This window comes from Pan paniscus, chromosome 16 (genome assembly GCF_029289425.2).
Source record: "Pan paniscus chromosome 16, NHGRI_mPanPan1-v2.0_pri, whole genome shotgun sequence".
In the NCBI taxonomy this organism is placed as follows: domain Eukaryota; kingdom Metazoa; phylum Chordata; class Mammalia; order Primates; family Hominidae; genus Pan; species Pan paniscus.
In genome coordinates this window covers 47,439,833-47,460,804 of record NC_073265.2, presented here as the reverse complement: position 1 = coordinate 47,460,804, position 20,972 = coordinate 47,439,833, and the positions used below count along the sequence as shown (strand labels likewise).

General features: G+C 40.4%; 1 protein-coding gene and 1 long non-coding RNA gene across 2 annotated transcripts in view; one reads left to right on the top strand and one right to left on the bottom strand.

Annotated features, from left to right (window-relative positions):
• The window catches only part of LOC129394007 (uncharacterized), a 170,851-nt gene that overhangs the window by 132,472 nt on the left and 17,407 nt on the right, over nucleotides 1-20,972 (top strand). The window lies entirely within an intron of this gene.
• Nucleotides 11,105-20,972, bottom strand: part of AQP9 (aquaporin 9) — a 48,668-nt gene continuing 38,800 nt past the window's right edge. The window contains exons 5-6 of the mRNA XM_003827892.4: nucleotides 17,675-17,892; nucleotides 11,105-13,054 (exon numbers count right to left, since the gene is read on the bottom strand). Of these exons, the coding sequence (XP_003827940.1) occupies nucleotides 12,880-13,054; nucleotides 17,675-17,892 (393 nt within the window). The 3' untranslated portion in view covers nucleotides 11,105-12,879. The remainder of the gene's footprint in view (nucleotides 13,055-17,674; nucleotides 17,893-20,972) is intronic.

Genomic DNA, 20,972 nt, shown 5'->3' with positions numbered 1-20,972 from the left:
TACAGAGGATTCGCTCTTTTTCTATTGATTGGAATAGTTTCAGAAGGAATGGTACCAGCTCCTCTTTTTACCTCTGGTAGAATTTGGCTGTGAATCCGTCTGATCCTGGAATTTTTTTTGGTTGGTAGGGTCTTAATTATTGCCTCAATTTCAGAGCCTGTTATTGGTCTATTCAGGGATTCAACTTCTTCCTGGTTTATTCTTGGGAGGGTGTATGTGTCCAAGAATTTATTCATTTCTTCTAGATTTTCTAGTTTATTTGCGTAGAAGTGTTTATAGTATTCTCTGATGGTAGTATGTATTTCTGTGGGATTAGTGGTGATATCCCCTTTATCATTTTTTATTGCGTCTATTTGATTCTTCTCTCTTTTCTTCTTTATTAGTCTTGCTAGTGGTCTATCAATTTTGTTGATCTTTTCAAATAACCAGCTCCTGGATTCATTGATTTTTTGAAGGGTTTTTTGTGTCTCTATCTCCTTCAGTTCTGCTCTGATCTTAGTTATTTCTTGCCTTCTGCTAGCTTTTGAATGTGTTTGCTCTTGTTTCTCTAGTTCTTTAAATTGTGATGTTAGGGTGTCAATATTCGGATCTTTCCTGCTTTCTCTTGTGGGCATTTAGTGCTATAAATTTCCCTCTACACACTGCTTTTAATGTGTCCCAGAGATTCTGGTATGTTGTGTCTTTGTTCTCATTGGTTTCAAAGAACGTCTTTATTTCTGCCTTCATTTCATTATGTACCCAGTAGTCACTCAGGGGCAGGTTGTTCAGTTTACATGTAGTTGAGCAGTTTTGAGTGAGTTTCTTAATCCTGAGTTCTAGTTTGATTGCACTGTGGTCTGAGAGATAGTTTGTTATAATTTCTGTTCTTTTACATTTGCTGAGGAGTGCTTTACTTCCAACTATGTGGTCAATTTTGGAATAAGTGTGATGTGGTGCTGAGAAGAAGGTGTATTCTGTTGATATGGGGTGGAGAGTTCTGTAGATGTCTATTAGGTCCGCTTGGTGCAGAGCTGAGTTCAATTCCTGGATATCCTTGTTAACTTTCGGTCTCGTTGATCTGTCTAATGTTGACAGTGGGGTGTTAAAGTCTCCCATTATTATTGTGTGGAAGTCTAAGTCTCTTTGTTGGTCTCTAAGGACTTGCTTTATGAATCTGGGTGCTCCTGTATTGGGTGCATACATATTTAGGACAGTTAGTTCTTTCTGTTAAATTGTTCCCTTTGCCATTGTGTAATGGCCTTGTCTCATTTGATCTTTGTTGATTTAAAGTCTGTTTAATCAGAGACTAGGATTGCAATCCCTGCTTTTTTTGGTTTTCCATTTGCTTGGTAGATCTTCCTCCATCCCTTTATTTTGAGCCTATGTGTGTCTCTGCACATGAGCTGGGTCTCCTGAATACAGCACACTGATGGGTCTTGGCTCTTTATCCAATTTGCCAGTCTGTGTCTTTTAATTGGAGCACTTAACCCATTTACATTTAAGGTTAATATTGTTATGTGTGAATTTCATCCTGTCATTATGATGTTAGCTGGTTATTTTGCTCATTAGTTGATGCAGTTTCTTCCTAGCCTCGATGGTCTTTACAATTTGGCATGTTTTTTGCAGTGCAGGTACTGGTTGTTCCTTTCCATGTTTAGAGCTTCCTTCAGGAGCTCTTGTAGGGCAGGCCTGGTGGTGACAAAATGTCTCAGCATTTGCTTGTCTGTAAAGGATTTTATTTCTCCTTCACTTATGAAGCTTAGTTTGGCTGGATATGAAATTCTGGGTTGAAAATTCTTTTCTTTAAGAATGTTGAATATTGGCCCCCACTTTCTTTTGGCTCGTAGAGTTTCTGCTGAGAGATCAGCTGTTAGTCTAATGGGCTTCCCTTTGTAGGTAACATGACCTTTCTCTCTGGCTGCCCTTAATATTTTTTCCTTCATTTCAACTTTGGTGAATCTGACAATTGTGTGTCTTGGGGTTGCTCTTCTCGAGGAGTATCTTTGTGGCATTCTCTGTATTTCCTGAATTTGAATGTTAGCTTGCCTTGCTAGTTTGGGGAAGTTCTCCTGGATAATATCCTGAAGAGTGTTTTCCAACTTGATTCCATTCTCCCTGTCACTTCAAGGTACACCAATCAGACATAGATTTGGTCTTTTCACATAGTCCCATATTTCTTGGAAGCTTCGTTCATTTCTTTTTACTCTTTTTTCTCTAAACTTCTCTTCTTGCTTCATTTCATTCATTTGATCTTCAATCACTGATACCTTTTCTTCCAGTTGATCGAATCGGCTACTGAAACTTGTGCATGCGTCACATAGTTCTCGTGCCATGGTTTTCAGCTCAGTCAGGTCATTTAAGTTCTTCTCTGCACTGTTTATTCTAGTTAGCCATTTGTCCAATCTTATTTCAAGGTTTTTAGCTTCTTTGCAATTGGTTCGAACATTCTCCTTTAGCTCCCCGAAGTTTGTTATTACCGATCTTCTGAAGCTTTCTTCCCTCAACTCATCAAAGTCATTCTCCATCCAGCTTTGGTCTGTTGCTGGCGAGGAGTTGCATTCCTTTGGAGGAGAAGAGGCACTCTGATTTTTAGAATTTTCAGCTTTTGTGCTCTTGTTTTTCCCCATCTTTGTGGTTTTGTCTACATTTGGTCTTTGGTGATGGTGACATACAGATGGGGTTTTGGTGTGGATGTCCTTTCTATTTGTTAGTTTTCCTTCTAACAGTCAGGACCCTCAGCTTTAGGTCTGTTGGAGTTTGCTGGAGGTCCACTCCAGACCCTGTTTGCCTGGGTATCACCAGCAGAGGCTGCAGAACTGCAAATATTGCAGAACGGCAAATGTTGCTGCCTGATCCTTCTTCTGGAAGCTTCGTCTCAGAGGGGGCACCTGGCCGTATGAGGTGTTAGTCGGCCCCTGCTGGGAGGTCCCTCCCAGTTAGGCTACTCAGGGGTCAGGGACCCACTTGAGGAGGCAGTCTGTCCATTCTCAGATCTCGAACTCTGTGGTGGCAGAACCACTACTCCCTTCAAAGCTGTCAGACAGGGAAGTTTAAGTCTACAGAAGTTTCTGCTGCCTTTTGTTCAGGTGTGCTCTGCCCCCAGAGGTGGAGTCTACAGAGGCAGGCAGGCATCCTTGAGCTGTGGTGCACTCCACCCAGTTCAAGCTTCCAGTTCGAGCTTCGGGGCTGCTTTGTTTACCTACTCGAGCCTCAGCAATGGTGGATGCCCCTCCCCCAGCCTCCCTGCAGCCTTGCAGTTCGATCTTAGACTGCTGTGCTAGAAGTGAGCAAAGCTCCATGGGTGTGGGATCCTCTGAGTCAGGTGTGGGATATAATTTCCTGGTGTGCCATTTGCTAAGACTGTTGGAAAAGTGCAGTATTAGGGTGGGAGTGACCCGATTTTCCAGGTGCTGTGTGTCACAGCTTCCCTTGGCTAGGGAAGGGAATTCCCCGACCCCTTGCACTTCTTGGGTGAGGCTATGCCTCGCCCTGCTTCGGCTCATGGTACATGGGCTGCAACCACTGTCCTGCACCCACTGTCCAGCAAGCCCCAGTGAGGTCAACCCGGTACCTCAGTTGGAAATGCAGAAATCACCTGTCTTCTGCGTCACTCATGCTGGGAGCTGTAGACTGGAGGTATTCCTATTCCGCCATCTTAGAACCTCCACATTTTCTTTTTTATTTCGAGAAATATTTTTACTGTAAGAATATACCACAAATTGTTTATTCATTTTCATGTTGCTGCACATTTGGATTCCAAATATTCGAAATCTGGAAATTTCAAAAGCAGTTTCCGTTTTCAAGATTGAAACTATTATGAATGCAGATGCTATAAACATTCTTGCATAACAGTTTTTGTTGTTGGTTTTTTAAATTTGGTCTTTTTATGGTTAAGTACTTGGGAGTAGAATTGAAGATCATGGAGTAGGTGTAAGTTTACCTTTATAATAAATATTTTTATGAAATAGTTGTACCATTTTACACTTTTACTAGCAATATATGAGGGCTTCAGTTGCCCCACATTCTGCTATTTGGTGTCTCCAGTATATTTTAAAGATAACTATTCTAATGCCTGCAACATGGTGTATCATTGTGATTTTAATTTGAACTTCCTTAATGTGCTTATTGGTCATTCATATGTATTCTTTAATGAAGTGCCTGTTTGTTTACATCCATAGTCTATTTTAAAAATTGGTTTGTCTTTTTTATTGAGTTGGGTGAGTTCATATATTTTGAGTGCATTACCTTTGTTAGATACAGCTATTACAAACATTTTTTTCCAGTCTGTGACTTGCCCGTTCATTTCCTTAATGATCTCTTTTAATGGGTAGAAGTTTTAAGTTTTATTGACATACAATTGATCTATTTTTTATAGTTTTGTATTCTTATACAAGAAACCTTTGCCCATCCCAAGGTTGCAAATATTCTCCCATATTTCTCTCAAGAAGCTTTATAGTTTTAAGTTTTATTTTTAAGTCTAGATCCATATTCAGTTAAATTTTCTGTTATGTTTTTGTGAAGTAGAAGTCAAGATTTACCTTTTTTTCTAGTTGTTCAGTACCATTTGTTGAAAACACTTTCCTTTCTCCACAGGACTGCATTTGCTACTTTTATTCAAAATCAATTTACTGTATAAGCATGGGTCAAATTATGGATGCTCTATTATGTTTCATTAATCTATTTATTCCTTCCTATACTAATAGTATACTGTCCTGATTAGCATGGCTTTATAGAAAGTCTTGAAATTGAATAGCCTAACTTTTCCTATGTTTTCCCTCTTTTCCTAGTTTTTTTTTTTTCTAGTTACTTTGTATTTACATACAAATTTTAGAGTCAGCTTGTTAATTTCTCCAAAAAATAGCCTGCTGATTTTTATTGGGACTTTCATTAACTCTGTAAATCATCATTTATTTTTGATAGATTTTTCAGATTAATTTGGCAGCTCCATTAGGCAACTAAATAATTTGTTTAATTAATTTATCAAAACTAAACTCTTTAATTCATAAGCTAAGCACAGCCTTATGTAGGTTCTTTGCACCTGAGTATATTAAGAAAACTGTCAAAGCTAAGCCAGCCATATGAATTAGATTATTTAGGTGTTAGCAAATTCATATTCCTGGAAAATTTTCTTGGGCTTCACATTCTTACACAAATATACAGCTGAATTTGTAAATGTGAAATAATAATAGCAGAATTAGCTAAGAAGTATTAAGAGGGAAGTAAATTCCAGGCATTGTGCTACATGTTTCACAGGCATTTTCTTAATATTTTCAATAACTTATAGGACACAAGTACTAGTGTCATTCCCGTTTAATGCATGAGGAAGCTGAGGTTTAGGGTCACACAGCTATTCAATGGTGGACTGGAATCCAATCTGACAGTCTCTAGAGCCTGACATTTTGAACACTAGCTACACAGTCTCCAATGTGTTAGCAATTGAATGCCCCCATGGTCTTATTCCAAAGATAATCACATCAGCAACGAAACATCAATTCTCTGCTGGTTTTTTTATTTGGTGTTTTTATGGTTCTAGGCTGAGAACAGGCTCTGGGATGGGCAATGAATGGTCCTTGCTTCTTCATGATCTATAGGTGACTTTTGACTAGAACTATATCCTCCATTAGATCAAAATCTTATTATCAGAATATCACCACAGATCAGCCAGCCAAGGGCCATCAAAATCCTATCTAGATAAAGTTGATTTCCTTCATGAAAATGTTGGAATGTAGAAGTATTGTGCCACTGTTGTGTACGTTTCCATTTCCAAAGGTCTGAAGTCTTTGGGTAAGAATAAATATATAAATATCAAATAAGTACTACTACCATAGGTTATAGTAGGATTTTCTAGGTGTTCACTTGCCTTAATCACTCACAGTGTCACTCATAGGGCTGCACAGATGTTAAATATTTGGAGCTCTTTTCACAATATATTTTACCATTTGAAGTATAAGCATTTTGTATAGTGTGGATTTCTTAGTGTAACAATAATTGTTAATTATATTTTCCATAATTTCAAATAAATGCAGGACTTCCTCCTTGCTTAAACATAACTTTACTCCTGGTAGATGGCTACTTTTTAGTAGTAGCAGACAAATGCATTTTCCTTTTTGCATCAAAATGAAAATGTTTTGCAAAAATCTTATAGAATTGGACAGGAAGGTACAAATCTGAGGGTGCAAGACAGTGAGCCCAAAGGACAGCATCCGTCTGCAAGGAGGGTTGGTGGTGGGAAGTGCAGGAATCTTGGCTCAGGATGGAGGGTGACCAACTGGTCCTGGTATTGGCATGGAATGCTGCATCCCAGGAAACCCTTGAGTCCCAAACTGTTGCTGCAAAACCCTGATTTTGCCTGAGCCATTAGACGTCAGAGTGACTCACTGGTTTTCAACCTTTACAGAACCTACAATATTACATGCCAGAGTTAAAAGGCAGTCTCAGCTAGGTGTGGTGGTGTGTACCTTAGTACCAGCTACTCAGGAGACTCCTTGAACCCAGGATTTCGAATCCAGACTGGGCAACATAACGAGATACTCTCCACCAAACAGCAGCAACAACAAAGGGCAGTCTCACTGGAAATGTCCACATTGACTGCGTATTTGATGATATTAAGAAATTGAGAAATTATTGATACTTAGTTTATGTGTGATAATGGTATTGTGGTTATGTTTTTAAAAAGAATTCTTATCTTTTAGAAATACATCTTAAATATTCATGGGTAAAATGATATCATGTCTAGGATTTGCTTCAAAAAAATCCCAGGGGGAGAAGTGAAAAGCAGAGAGGGTGAATAAGTAAAACATTATTGGCTATATTTTGGCAACTGTTGAAGCTGAGTGAAGGGTACATGGGGTATCATTATACCATTTTCTCTCTATTGTGTATTTTTTAAATCATTCATAATAAAATAAGATAATCCTACTGACTTGTTTTAAAGATTGAAAAATAAAACTGAAACCTTAGGTACTTGAAAGATAGTTCCTGAAAGAAATGTGCAACTGAGAAGGATTGAATTATAAAAAGCAAGGGAAGAGCTTGTAACCAAATTTTAATGACATTATTCCATGTTTTCAAACTCCCACATATTATAATGACATCAGTAATAATAACAACAGCAGATGCTGTGGCAGCAACAGTTCATGTTTATATAATATATACTATAAGGTTGGGACTTTTCTAAGAACTTTACCTTGATTATCTCACTGTTATTATTTCTACTTCATCCATGAGAAAACTGAGGCTAACTAACTTGGCTACTGTACTAGCAAGTAGAGGAACTAGGATTTGAATCCAGAGAGGATGACTCTGTACTGCATTAATTCAACTAATTTTCATAGAGCAACTACCATGTTCTAGGCCCTGGGGCAGAGGTGGAGAATTAAAGAGCAAAACGTCTTGCCAGCATGGACCTTCTATTCCAACAGGAGGAAACAGACAAAATCCAACAGGTTTAATACAAAATGTGTGTATTTTAGGGAGGGTGGTAAGTGCTGGGGAGAAAAATAAATCAGGAAAGTGGGTAGAGAGTGATGGGTGATCAGAAAGGCCTTACTAACAGTGACATCGAATAGGCACCCGAAGGAGGTGGGGTAGGGAATTTCAAGTAAGAAAGACATCAGGTGCAAAGGCCCTGTGGGTGGGGCTTGCTTGGTGGGTTCAAGGATCAGGATGGAAGCCTGTATCGCTGCAGCTGAGGCGACAGACAAAGGGGAGGGCAGTAAAGAGCAGGCCAGGAAGGTCAGAGCATGTGACACTTCTAAGTACAGTTGGGCTTTTATCTAAAGATCATGCAGGCTGCTGTGTTGATTACAGGCAGCAGGAGTTTAAGCAGAAAGGTAGGGAGACCTATTAGGAGGCTTTTCTAAGACCTAAGAGACAGGCCGTGGCTTAGACTAGGGCTGTGTGTGAGAAGAGGTCAGATTTGGAATATATATGGAAGGTAGAACTGACAGAATTTTCATTAATAGCCTATTCTCTAAACCACTGTGCCACTCTTAAAATATTTATTCACATTTATAATTGAAATTAAAAATGAAGACATTCTCTCTTTCTGTTAAATTAATCAAAGAACATTTTATTTGCTGCAAGACAATGAGCCCAAAGGAGACCATTTGTCTGCAAGGAGGCTCGGTGGTGGGAAGTGCAGGAGTCTTGGCTCAGGACGGAGGGTGACCGACTGGTCCCGGTATTGGCACTGAATCTTGCATCCCAGGAAACGCTTGAGTCCCAAGCAACCTGGGATGGTTGGTCACCCCACTCAGACACGCGGTTCGCATCCCACCTCTTTCACTCCGGAACTTGGTACAAATTGTTTAAGGCCTCGACTCTCAGTTTCCCCATCTCTAAGTGGAGATAATAATCTACTTGCTGAGCTGTTCTGAGAGTCTTAGAGGTCCTGGATATGAACGTGCTTTGTGAACTGTGAGACACTAAGAATTAAAGCACAAGAAATTGTTCTTTAATAACACGTTACGCAGGACCTTTGCATCGGGGGTACTCGGGCCCTGGACCGCCCTGCTTCCTCTGCAGGAAGGAAGTCAGGAAGCCTCTCACCTGCTGGGAGCCTGAGGTGGAGGGCGGAGGGCCACGACGTGGCCGATCCCCATGAACAGTGGTCTGGCCTCTGGAGCGTCCCTCACAACCTTCAGGACTCCCAAGGCTCCCGCAGTGTTTCCTAAGACCCCACAGTGAGGGAGTTGAGGGCCCCGTGGAGGAAGGGGCTGCGTGTGAGGGGCTGTGGAACACAGGGGGGCGCGCTAGACTAGGGGGGCAGTGGCAGATACTAGGACTTCCTCACTGGGCGCTATGCCTGGAACCCATGCTACTAAGAGACCATGGAAAGGCTTAAATATCTCCTGAAATCACATCCAGAAAAAAAGAATATAATCGAGCTCGTCACCAGAACAATTACAAAACGATTTATTTTAATTGATACTTTCAGGGGTGGGGAGAGGTCCACAAAGGCAAAAGTGTCCAAAGCTACTAGAAACATAAGGTAGCCCTGGAGGGAGACAGAGTCCAACTGGCTTGGGCAGCATCTCCATCCACACAGAGTTCTGTGGATTCATGTTCAGTTTGACTGGCGCCGTCTTTTCACTAATCCAGAGACAGCATCTCTTGAATAAGAGCTACTCCATTTCCAGCAATAAAAAAGTGATTGGAGCATGGTTGGTTGCTTACCTATCTGTCTGTCTATCATCTATCTATTTATTTTTATACAGACTTAGACAGTCAACACAGTAAGTGTGACCAGGAGTACCATTGCTTCTGTGTATGGGCTGTGATTAGTAAACATGTTGTCACAGAGAACTTAAATTCCCAGTTTGAGAGCTGATGTACCACATCTCTTTGTGGGCGATGTTTGCTGGATTGAGTAATTCTGTTCACCCTGTCTAATTCATTTATTAAAAAGTCTTTGGAAAATAACCTGAGATTAAGTTAATATGGTCTTTTGTAGGTTATATCCTTGAAACTTTCATAAAAGTGTGCACCAACAACTTATCCCAAGTCTTTATCAATGATTTTCAAACTGTGACACTGTGTTCTGAAACCCTACCCCCAGCCCTGACACACACACACACACACACACACACACACACACACACACACACACACAATTTCTCTTCAGAGACCCCTTAGGGGCTGCATTGGGGGTGTGTTTTTAAGATGATATCACAAGCAGAATGAAGCTCCTGATCCCCCTCCCTTTTTTTATTTATAGCAATTCCGGTTCACTTGTGGGTGTCATATAAGGTTTTATTTGAACGACAGGTTCTGTGGCTAAATAAAACTTATAAACCATTCTCTCTAACTGGAAGATGTATTTTTTTCCCATGACGATATTATTGAACATCAATATACCTTACAGTAAGATGTGTGTGTGTGGGTGTTTGTGTGTGTGTAAGCAATTTAAAGGAAATAATAATTTATATCATAAGGATAACATTTTACATATGACATTTTTACTTGGAGTATCCTGTTTAACAGCTGAATATTGACTGGTTGTTACTGGTTAGAAAAGCCCTGCAACTTTTGACATGCTCTGAGATCTCAACTGGTTTAAGAATCAGAGAAATTATATTTTTGGCATTAAGATAAATGCTTCTATCAAGTTTTTCGATTCATGAGGGGGAGGGAAGGAGGAATGTTACAATTCTAACTCTTAAAGCAACTATTTAAAAAATGGATGAGTTGGCTCTATCTAGTTGACTTCGGATACAGATAATTCAACCATATAAACATTCTCTTGGAAAATAACCCCACAAAGGTAAATCCACTTATTGGTAAATGGGGGTAGGGGTGGGGAGAGAATTTGAGTGTGAGCACCTGGAACAAAACCACTTTTTTCCATTGAAAAAAATCTTCCTGGGGTTGATTTCCATAATGGTACATTTCCTGTTTATAAATCCTAGTCATCAATCATCAAATTGTGTTTAGTGAGCACCTGTGTAGATCATAGATTCCAGAGTTCATCCTCAAAACTCAAATTTTGAGTTGCCTCTTGCTTTAAGAATTATAGTCCACCCCCAGGGTTTGTTCCTGGTTTGTCTGGCACCTTTGCTCCTGGCTGAACTTGAATCAAAGTGCAGGATTTCAGTGTCTTCTCTTACTCCCTTCCCTACCTTTCCTCGACACCAAGATCTCCGAACCTGAGCATTATTGACATTTTGGGCCAAATAATTACCTGTTCGGAGGGTTGCCTTTGCATTGTAGGATGTTTGGCAGCATCCCTGGCCTCTAGCCACTAGAGGCCATTAGCATCCCCTTCCCAGTTGTGATAACCATAAAAGTCTCCAAATATTGCCACATGTTCCCTTTAGAAGTAGGGAGGGAGGAAAACCATTGCTCTAATCCATGAGGATCCCAAGACTCTGGAATCCTGCCAGGAATTACCTGGCCGCTACTGGACATGGTCAAAGAAACTTTAGACCCGTGTAATTTACCCAAGTCAATGTTCTCAACCCTTGCTGCATTTTAGAATCACCTGAGATGTTTACAAAGGACCAACTGTGCACTAGTATTTTTTCAAAAGTTCCCCCAGGAAATTCAAATTTGTAGACACAATAGACAACGTCTGAACTAGACGTACTTAGTAATCTTAATATTTATAAAAACCAACCAACCAACCAACAATGACCGAACAATTTTATTTCAAATAGGAAATATCCAGGTAGCTTCAAAGCAAGAAAAAAAAATCCCATACGTCCATAGATTATAGAACATAAGTCATCAGAAACATTTCACATTTAATTTCTGCTGTTCTGTTATCAGCACAAAGCAGTTAGGAAACTGAATGCCTTTGGGAATTCTGGGCTTTTTGACAGTTTGACTGAAGGTGCATCCCTTGATGTAGAGCATCCCCTGGTGCTTGTAACTCATAGGCGATCTTTTGTCAAAAGTAACATCTATTAGAGAACTTCAAGGGGAAAAGACTGAGCCAGAGGAAATCCCCTGAATGTAATGTTTGGTGCTGGCAGGAAGCAAGATCAAGACTTAGCAAGACCAGAGATGGCTTAGGAAGGGAGGCCTTCTCATAATGTTTTTCAGCAAATGAAAGTTATGATTAAATTGCTACCACTTTCCTTCATCTGTACTCAGTAAGTGTGGGAATAGACCCAGACAATGAGGGTCTTTGTATCTTAAGATTGAGGAACATTTTGTCCAGAGGTGTACATATTCTAGAAGCTGCCAATTCCACTTCTGGCTAGCAAGGAAGATTTGGCAAAGATTCTCAGGCAGCTACTGATCTTCTGAAAGGTAGAGGAATGCATTAGATAACGTTCAACTTTCAGTGTGCTCTTGGGCAACTCAACTTATCTTCCCTAAGATTTTGTTTCTTTATCTGAAAAATGGGCAATGTGGCATTTGCCTCAGATAGTCATTATGAGAATTAAATTAGATAATGTGTGTGAAAGTGCCTTGTGAATTGTTAAGCCCAATAAGGTAATATCTTTTTGGAGACCTCCCACTCTGAAGATTCAGCTAGACCAGGATCCAGTGGCTTTCAGTTTTGCCTTCTAGGGCATGTGTAAAAGAATGGACAAGCACAGTCGTTGATATAACTTCTCAAATGTCTGTTCTCAAGTGGGCAATTAGGAAAATACATTTGAGCTAAAAAGACAGAGTGATGTATTTTTCGTGACTGAGGTTACAATTGTATTTTAGGTTATTATATACTAAAGACCAGGAAATTAATTGGTGTCCTCTAAAATGCAGGAGAGCAAGAGATTAATCTGATAAATGGTTTCCATTAAAAATTCCATTTGGCTTCTCAAATTCATCTTGTCTCCTGCAGTTTCTGAATGCCACAATGTCCTCCCCTTGTGCCTTCCAGCTGCATTCTCTTGCTCCCTACACCACTAGGTTTGGAGAATATCAGTATTTATACAAATCCAGTAGCACAACGGGAACTGGAAGCCTAACCCATTAGCTCCCTAATTCATGAATATGTTGACTGAAACCATGGTTTTATCTTTCAATTTAGGGTTTGGTTGGTACTCAGAATGTAATCTTTGTCGATACTGAAGAAAAGGGTTTTGGTGACACCATTTCATACAGATAGTGCAGCTGAAACCACCCAAATGAGACTATCGTCAAGATGCCAAGTTATTAGTGCTTACCTAGCAAGAATTCCCATCGAGGATGAAATAAACAGGGCAGGAGAGAAGGCTGTTTCAGGGGACAGTCAGCGTTATTCTGGGGGGTGGGGGTGGGGGACAATGGTAGAGAAGTGGTCATTGTTTCCAAACTTTTATGCAGATGCTTTTCCAATTAGATGTCCCATATGGCTAGCAGACAAAACTGGGTGGATTCCACCTCAGGCTTACAAGAACACAGACACTTAGATGCCATCTTTCTGAAGAGAATCCCAAACTGATTGCAAATCCAGAGCTGAGCATGCCACTACATGATGACACTGAGTTCATATTTCTCTGGTTTGTCCTCAGATTGTTCTGCCTTAAAGACTGAGTCAGGCTCTGGATGGTGGATTTCAATGACAAGAACATAGATGAGGCCTCCAATGACAGCACCGACCAAAGGGCCCACTACAGGAATCCACCAGAAGTTGTTTCCAGCTCTGAAATCAAACAAGAAATTAGTGATACATTTCTTGGCCTTCCTCCTGGTATTACTGTCTAGTTTTTCACTCACTTGTTAGTCTTTCTCACACTCATGGTTCCCTCTTAACTCAGCAAGAGCTAAGTATAAGGGGGGCTCAGTGCAGCATGGAAACTGCCATCCTTGACTTTCCACTACACCTGATTTCAGATGATCTATTTCATTGTCCTACTAATATTTGTGAGATATTATGTCTTATTTATTTTCTTTTTATAAAATATAGTGCCTGAGCCCATCGTTAAGATTGAGGGCCCCTAAGAAAGTTCAGGTCAATTATTCAGAATTGCCTTTCCCTCATCCTGAAATAATGATTCCTGTGGATTACAAGCAGAATGTGGAGAGATTCCTGGGCATCATTAGTGTATGAGGACAATCAAACTAATCAATCAGGAAATGTTTTTCAATGAATGAATGAATTTTTAAAAAATCTAAGGTGGATGTGTGAATTGCCTTCTAAATATAATTTAAATCAGTACTTATTTTTTAAGATCTTAGCTTGAGGCTACCCTCTGATAAGGCTGTCATGCCATGGCTCTCTCTCTTCCAGAAATCCTCAATGTTAGTACATTACAGCAAAGCTATAGTTCTGGGGAAAAGCAGGTATCTTTGTGAGTTGTCACCATCTTCTTTGGAGAGAGAAAATCCATGTAAATAATTTCTTAGAAAGGATCAGGAAAGCAAACAAAAGTATACAGTATATTGTTTAAGGATATATACATTTAAGATAAAAGTATTTTTAAAAAGCGGGGGAATGGTAAACACAAAACTTCAGGATAAATGCAGAGGGGATGGGAGACAAGAGGAGTACCCAGAGGCATGTAAGAATTTCAGTGTTCTAGTTGGATTCTAGAAGGACCTATAGCTGTTCTTTTCATCATTATGCTGAATAACTACACATATGTTCCATGTGGCCTTTTGTATATCTCAAACTTTGATTAGAAAGAACGATAAAGGAAATAAGCAGGAAACAAGAACCCTGTCCTAGAATCCAGGAGACTAAGTCTGATCTCAAGATTATCTAGAAGGTCTTTGAGCAAATCAAACCCCCGTTCCCCATCGTGAGCTCCATTTCCTTCATCTGCATGGTCCCTTCCACCTGGGGCACCTAAGTGGTCTCCGAAGTCCTCCATTGCCCATGCAGGGTTGATGGAAGAGCACTGAGCCTGAGCATGGCAGCCACCAGATGTCACTCTTACCACACGGCAGCGAGGATGCTGTACTCGGCCGCTCTCACAGTGCCCTTCCCCAGCCCCTAAATCCAGATGGATTTTTCTAGGGGAGGCACATGGAGGGTGGCTGCTTCTCCCGTTTGGCTGTAAAGACTTGAAGTCTTCTCTAGAGGTCAAAACATGAAGGGAGTATAAGCTACCTGTTGGGTCCATCATTTCCTTTTATGGCAAATTTCTTCCTGTCATTTAGCAGATGAAGGTCCAAGATATCAGCCAGGGTACATGTCCTCTTCACTGGCTGGATGCTTTTTCTTTTATCAGATTGGACATCTTGTATCAGGTTCACAAGTCACAAATGGAGGCGCTCAGATGTGGTTACCTGCCTAGCCTAGTCCTATATGCACACAAATAGTGATCATTTGCACACTATGATTCGGGAGATGCCAGGAACATGTCTATGTTAACTGTCTAAAGGACTATCTTTAGGGATTCAATACTTTGGGTCAACTATTTGAAAAATTTAATAATACTCCTGAGAGCTTTCACTGATTAAGTCATTAACATCTTAATGTGAATAAGTGGAGAGAAATTTGATGGGAAACATCTTAACATTTAAAGGAAAAACCAAGAGTCTTTGGCCAGGGTCTGTTGACTTTTGCCCTCATCAGACCCTCTGGCATCTCGCTGTCCCTGCCATCATTCCACTGCTTGCCGTTCAGGAGTACATGGGGACCTGGGAACAAGGTAGCCTTGTTTTTTTTTCTAAGACCTTAGGTGTAGGTCCAAGCTAGGATATCTACTGAGGGATTTCCCTTGAATATAGAACTCTGAGGAAATGAGACACTCTAAGAACACCTTGGAAGCCTGTTGTCCCTCAAAGGTTTTGGGGAGAAATTTTTGGTTGAGGATTACCAGCCAACCCTGCTCTTTCCTAATAGGTTTCTACTTCCCCACTCTCTCCTTTTTCAATCAGTCTTATAGGATGATGCCAGATTAATTTTGCTAAATTGACATTCTAAACCTGCCAAACTTCTGCCCCAAATACTTTGCTACTCCCTATAACCTACAAAACAGGGAGCAGAAAAAAAACCAAAATTCTCATTCTGGGAGTCCAGGTCCTCTATGATCTGACAACGGCCCTTTCCAACTTTCTTTCTGCACCCTTCCAGCTAGACTAGATCACTTGTGATTTTAACATTGTGTCTTTGAATAACGGTTCTCTCTGCCTGAGATAACCCCTCTGTTGCCTGTTTAAGCATATCCAAATACTAGAAATGCTCCCACTTCCACTCCCATAATTCTTAAATTTGGAGCTGTAGACCTCTAAACTCCTGGAGTTAATTAGTCAAATCTCTTTAATGGCACTTGACTGCTTCAACCTTGTGTAAGAGCTTCTGGAATAACCTCTTAAGTAGAATATAAACACAACAATGAAGGACAGAAACTAGGTCTTATCATCTTTAGTGGAGAGCCTTGAGTAAGATGTCAAGTAGCTGCATGAATGAATAAATGACTCCATGGAAGGGAAAAGATCCTGATGCTAGCTAAGGACATGGGACATTAGGTGATTCCAGCATTTTCCTTCACATGGGTTCTCCTAACATATACTTAACAGAGCAAAGGGACATTGGGCAAGATCTCCATCTGTTTTGGAACCACCATGTCTCTTTGACTTTTGAATGAATCACCAAGGAGGGCTCAAAGGGGGTGGAAGAAGAGCATGGTCTCCAAGACTGACACTCTGGAAGGTGGAATTAAGGGAAACTCATGGGCGAATTCTGGGCTCTGGGAATAAGGAGATCCTTAGGACATATGTTTTTGATGCTCCATTGGAAAGATACAAGAGATCCATCCTAGTTGCGGACATTTTCGTGTTCTAGCTGTGATCATTCTAGGAGAGAATTTCTCAACCACAAACCTATTAACATTTTGGACTGAATAATTCTTTGTTGTGGGAAGTGTGCTGTGTGCATTGTAGGATGCTTAACAGCATTCCTGGCGTCTACCCATTAGATGCCAGTAGCAGCCCCTTCCCTCAGGTCCAGCCATGACAACCAAAAATGCCCTGGGGAACAGCTGCCCACCTCTGGTTGAGAACTGCTGTTCTAGGAAATTTATTGGATTGTCAATTTCTTGAGGACAGGGAATGATGACTGAGTTGCTTTGCATCCTTCAATTCCTAGGAAGTGTCTGGCACATAGAATTCATTCATTCTTTTATTCAATACCTTTTTATTGAGCCTTTCTATGAGCTACACCCTGTTCTAGGCACTGTGGATATACCAGGGGAAAAGGCTGTCAAGGTACTCATGGCACTTACACTCTAGACGCTCTGAGTGCTATCTGTGATGGTGATCTCAATGGTACCAGTTATTTTAACTTCTTTTTCACCCTGGTGAAAGGCAGGCCAAACCCTGATGACTCTATGTCTAGGTCATGATTTGGGAACACTCACGTCCTTTGTTCTCACAGGAAACATTAAAGTAGAATTTGCTCACACATGTTTTTCCTACTTTTCTCCATGGTAGAGCCCTGTTTCCTGATGAACCAAAGTGAGCTCCTTCCCCATAGGGAGTTGCCATGGGTGGATGAGGATGCGCCTCTGTGACTGCATGCAGGGAAACCAGGAAGTAGTGAAGGGGCAAATTTTGTCCTAGAAGATAGGTACCAACAGTTGGCATATTTCCTCAGCACATTCTGAAGTAGAAAGTGTGGAGTCTTGCCATTTCTGGGGCAGAGGCTCGATCTTACGTTTGTCCTGTCCGGAAGTTCTTACTCATATCTCCAGAACCAAGTCAGCTCTCACATTTGCAGTCATGTCTTTCCCTGCTTCCCTGGCAGTTACTCACTCGTTATCTGTGTTCCTGCAGCACTTTTAGGGGTTGCCAGAGCACTTATTATATCGCTCAAGGTGAGTGCTTTTGCTGATTTGAAATTTCCTTGCTTAGCACAGTGACAAAAGCACAGATAATGCCCAACAAATATCTGTGGAATAAATGCAGCATAGCTTGCATGGTTCACGAGGAAGAGCCCTGTAGTGGCATCAGATGATGCAAATTGTAGCCCAACTTTGTCACAAAGTGAATCTGCAGACAAGTTATACAGCTAAAATGTTCACATAAAATCATATAGCAATTGAGGGATTATTATTGTGTGGGACAGTTTTATCTCTATTGAATTTACCTAGAGCCGCCTCTCTTTCTCTGTCTCTCTCTCTCTTTCACACACACACACACACACACACACATCATGCCACAAAATACCAGTGAAATGTCCCACGCTTATGACCAGAGCGTGCAGTTAACGTTGGCGCTGTCATCTGAATTTCCCTGGATCTCCATGTCAAAGCCCCGCCCCACTGGTGAGGCGCAGCATGACTCTGTCTCTCTCCTCCCCACCACTGTTACTTACCTGAAGACTTCAAACCCCCAGCCTGCCAAGGCAGTGAAAAGTCTGGGACTCAGGTCTCGAGCTGGGTTCATGGCACAGCCACTGTTCAGTCCCAGGGAGGAAGCAATGACAATAATCAGGAGGCCGATGGCAATGGGCTCTAGGCCTCTGGGGGCTCCCAAGTTTCTGGAGTCAAAAATGGCAAAGACGATTATGAGGAGTATCATGGTGGCCACCACCTGGAGAGGGAGAAGTTGAGCCAGGGCTTTAGCCTGCATTCTGCTCACCTGCATGTCTCAAAATCATCCCTTCTTACTATTTACAATATTACAATATTACTATTTTACTTATATTACAATATGCCTAGTAGTAACTGGCATGTACTGGGTGAATAATTGTGCCAGTCTCTCTTCTTTCTACAGCAATTCTAGAGGAGAAGCCAATATAATTCTCATTTACAGATTGGTTACCCTGCCTACTTAGTAGGTGGCACTCAGGTTTGGATCCAGAGAGTTTGGCTCCAGAGACTGTTATCTTAATACCACACTATCCTGCTAAGCTACTACTCAGCTAAGTAGAACGGCAAGCTGCAGGCTGGAAAAATGAATGAAAGGCTTGTTCAAATTGGTGAGAAAAGCAATGTGAGATATCAATAGATGAGTGTGCAAAGGAAGTGAACAGAAAATTCAAAAAAGGAAAACAGAATTAGGAAAGCAGTGGTAAAAACTCATTAGTAATAAAATAAATCCAAACAATATCAAATGTTAGGAAAAGGATACCCGTTATTTCAGGCTTTTCTAATAGATCTAAACAAGTACTATGCTTTTAAAAGGAAATTCAGCAATAATTTAGCAATATGCATTCAAAAACATACATTTATTTATACAATTTGATGCTGCTGGATGTTTGAGAATTACACAATGGAAATAATCTAAAACGTGGAAAAATCATTTTAAAATGTCCACTTTAGCAAAATTTATAGTACTGAAAAACTGGAAGCTTTTACTCTTTTTTTACTCTACTGTATAGCCATTAAAAACTATAAACATAAAAGCTATGTAGTAATATTTAAAAATACTTATAACATTAAGTGAAAAAAATTTGTATTTTTTTGTTTGTGTTTTGTTTTGTGTTTTATACAGCTGTCCCTTGGTGTCTGTGGGGGATTGGTTCCAGGACTTCCTGCAAATACCAAAAATCCATGGATGTTCAAGTCCCCAATATAAAATTGTGTATTATTTGTATATAACCTATGCACATCCTCCTGTATACTTTAAATCATCTCTAGATTATTATAATACCTGATATAATGTGAATACGGTATTGTTTAGGGAATAATGACAAGAAAAAAGTCTGTACATGTCCAATACAAATGCAATTTAAAAATATTTTTGATCCATGGTTGGTTGAATCCATGGATGCAGAATTCATGGATATGTAGGGTTGACTCTACTTAAAAACATACGTAAAAGAAAAATTTTAAGACAATAAACAAAAATGATAATAGGTATTTGAATTGGCCAATTATAGCTGGTTTCTTTGTTATTAGTTTTCCAAACTACTGTTTTACTTTAACAGTTAAATGATAGCTATTATTTATTGAACATTTATTATGTGCCAGGTACTTCATATGCTTTATCTCATTAAAACTTCACAGTAATGCTGTGAGGTAAATCCTGCTATTATTCTCAGTTTATAGATAAGAAAACTCGGGTAAAACAAGGTTAAGACACTTGTCCAATGTCAAACTTGTAAGCAGAAGAATCAGGATGGAAACCAGGCAACTGATTTTAAAGTTTAAGTTCATTATCATTTCATCTGCTTTCCAAAATAATAATGTTAAAATAATTTTTAATTAATATTAAAAGACACATGTTCCCCCAAGAGCACTCTTCTCTGGAATGCCTTCTCCAACTCTCTCTTGCAGAGTAAAAGCTCCCTCCTCTGGGCTTCCATGACATTCTGACTTTACTTCTATCAGTGTCCTTGTCACTCTGCAAAAGAGTATCTATTTACTTGTTAGATTGAGCCTCAGACTCTGAACTCCTTGAAGAAGGAAGAGCATAGAGCTGTACTTGGCTAAGTAGGTGCCCAGTAAATAGTTATTGGGTGAATAAATGATTGATTATTAACTAAACCAAGGAATATGCTTGAACAGTATTTAGAGCTAAACAATTTAGTAATCTTGAAATAAGGTGACCCCAAAATATGGTCATGATGGCCAAGAGCTCTGTTGGGTGTTGACTGACTGATAATTGGCAATTTTTGGAACTCTCTCCAAAGCCTAAGAATACAGACAGCATTCAGGGTTTGCTGATGGTTACAGCCTCAGGGTTTTCTAATATTCGCTTTTTCTACTTGACTGTATACACAATAATGGGCTTAGAAACCACAGACCTTAGAGAAATTGCCAACTCACTCTGAGACAAGGACACAATGAAGGAAGCTCAGGATATGGTGTGCAGGTCAGCACTGATCAAGATACAGCTTTGGGAGGCTGAGGCAGGCGGATTATGAGGTCAGGAGTTTGAGACCAGTCTGGCCAACATGGTGAAACCCCGTCTCTACTAAAAATACAAAAATTAGCCAGGAGTGGTGGCTCACACTGGGAATCCTAGCTACTCCAAAGGCTGAGGCAGGAGAATTGCTTGAACCTGGGAGGTGGAGGTTGCAGTGAGCTGAGATCAGGCCACTGCACTCCAGCCTGGGGCAACAGGCTCAGTCTTAAAAAAAAAAAAAAAAAAAGCTTAGAGAAAAACACCAAAACAACCAAAATTGTCCTCGCTCTTCTATGCTCTCTGCTTCAAATTTCTATTATAATATGGTCGCTATACTCCAGTTTGCTATCTAATTTTCTTCTTTTTTGCCCAGGCTGAGGTGTGGTGGTGTAATCATAGCTCACTGCAGCCTCCAACTCCTGGGTACAAGCTATCCTCCCACCTCAGCCTCCCAAGTTGCTGGGACTACACGCAAGCACCACCACGCATGGCTAATTTTTGTATTTTTGGTAGAGGCAGGGTTTTGCCATGTTGCCCAGGCTGGTAGTGAACTCCTGGGCTCAAGTGACCTGTCCACCTTGGCCTCCCAAAATGCAGGGAGTAAGATGTGAACCACCGTGCCCAGCTCTGTCTAATTATATCTTATTTTGCATTGTTTCCTTGTTCAATGCTCTTCAACTAGATTCAAAATTTCTGGGCAGATACTGCTTACAATGCGTTTTTCTCATATTATTCTTTTTATCCTCATAAGTAACTTCATGAAGGCTCATATTATCCCCATTTTACAAGTGAATAACTTGCGACCCAAAAAGTTCAGTACT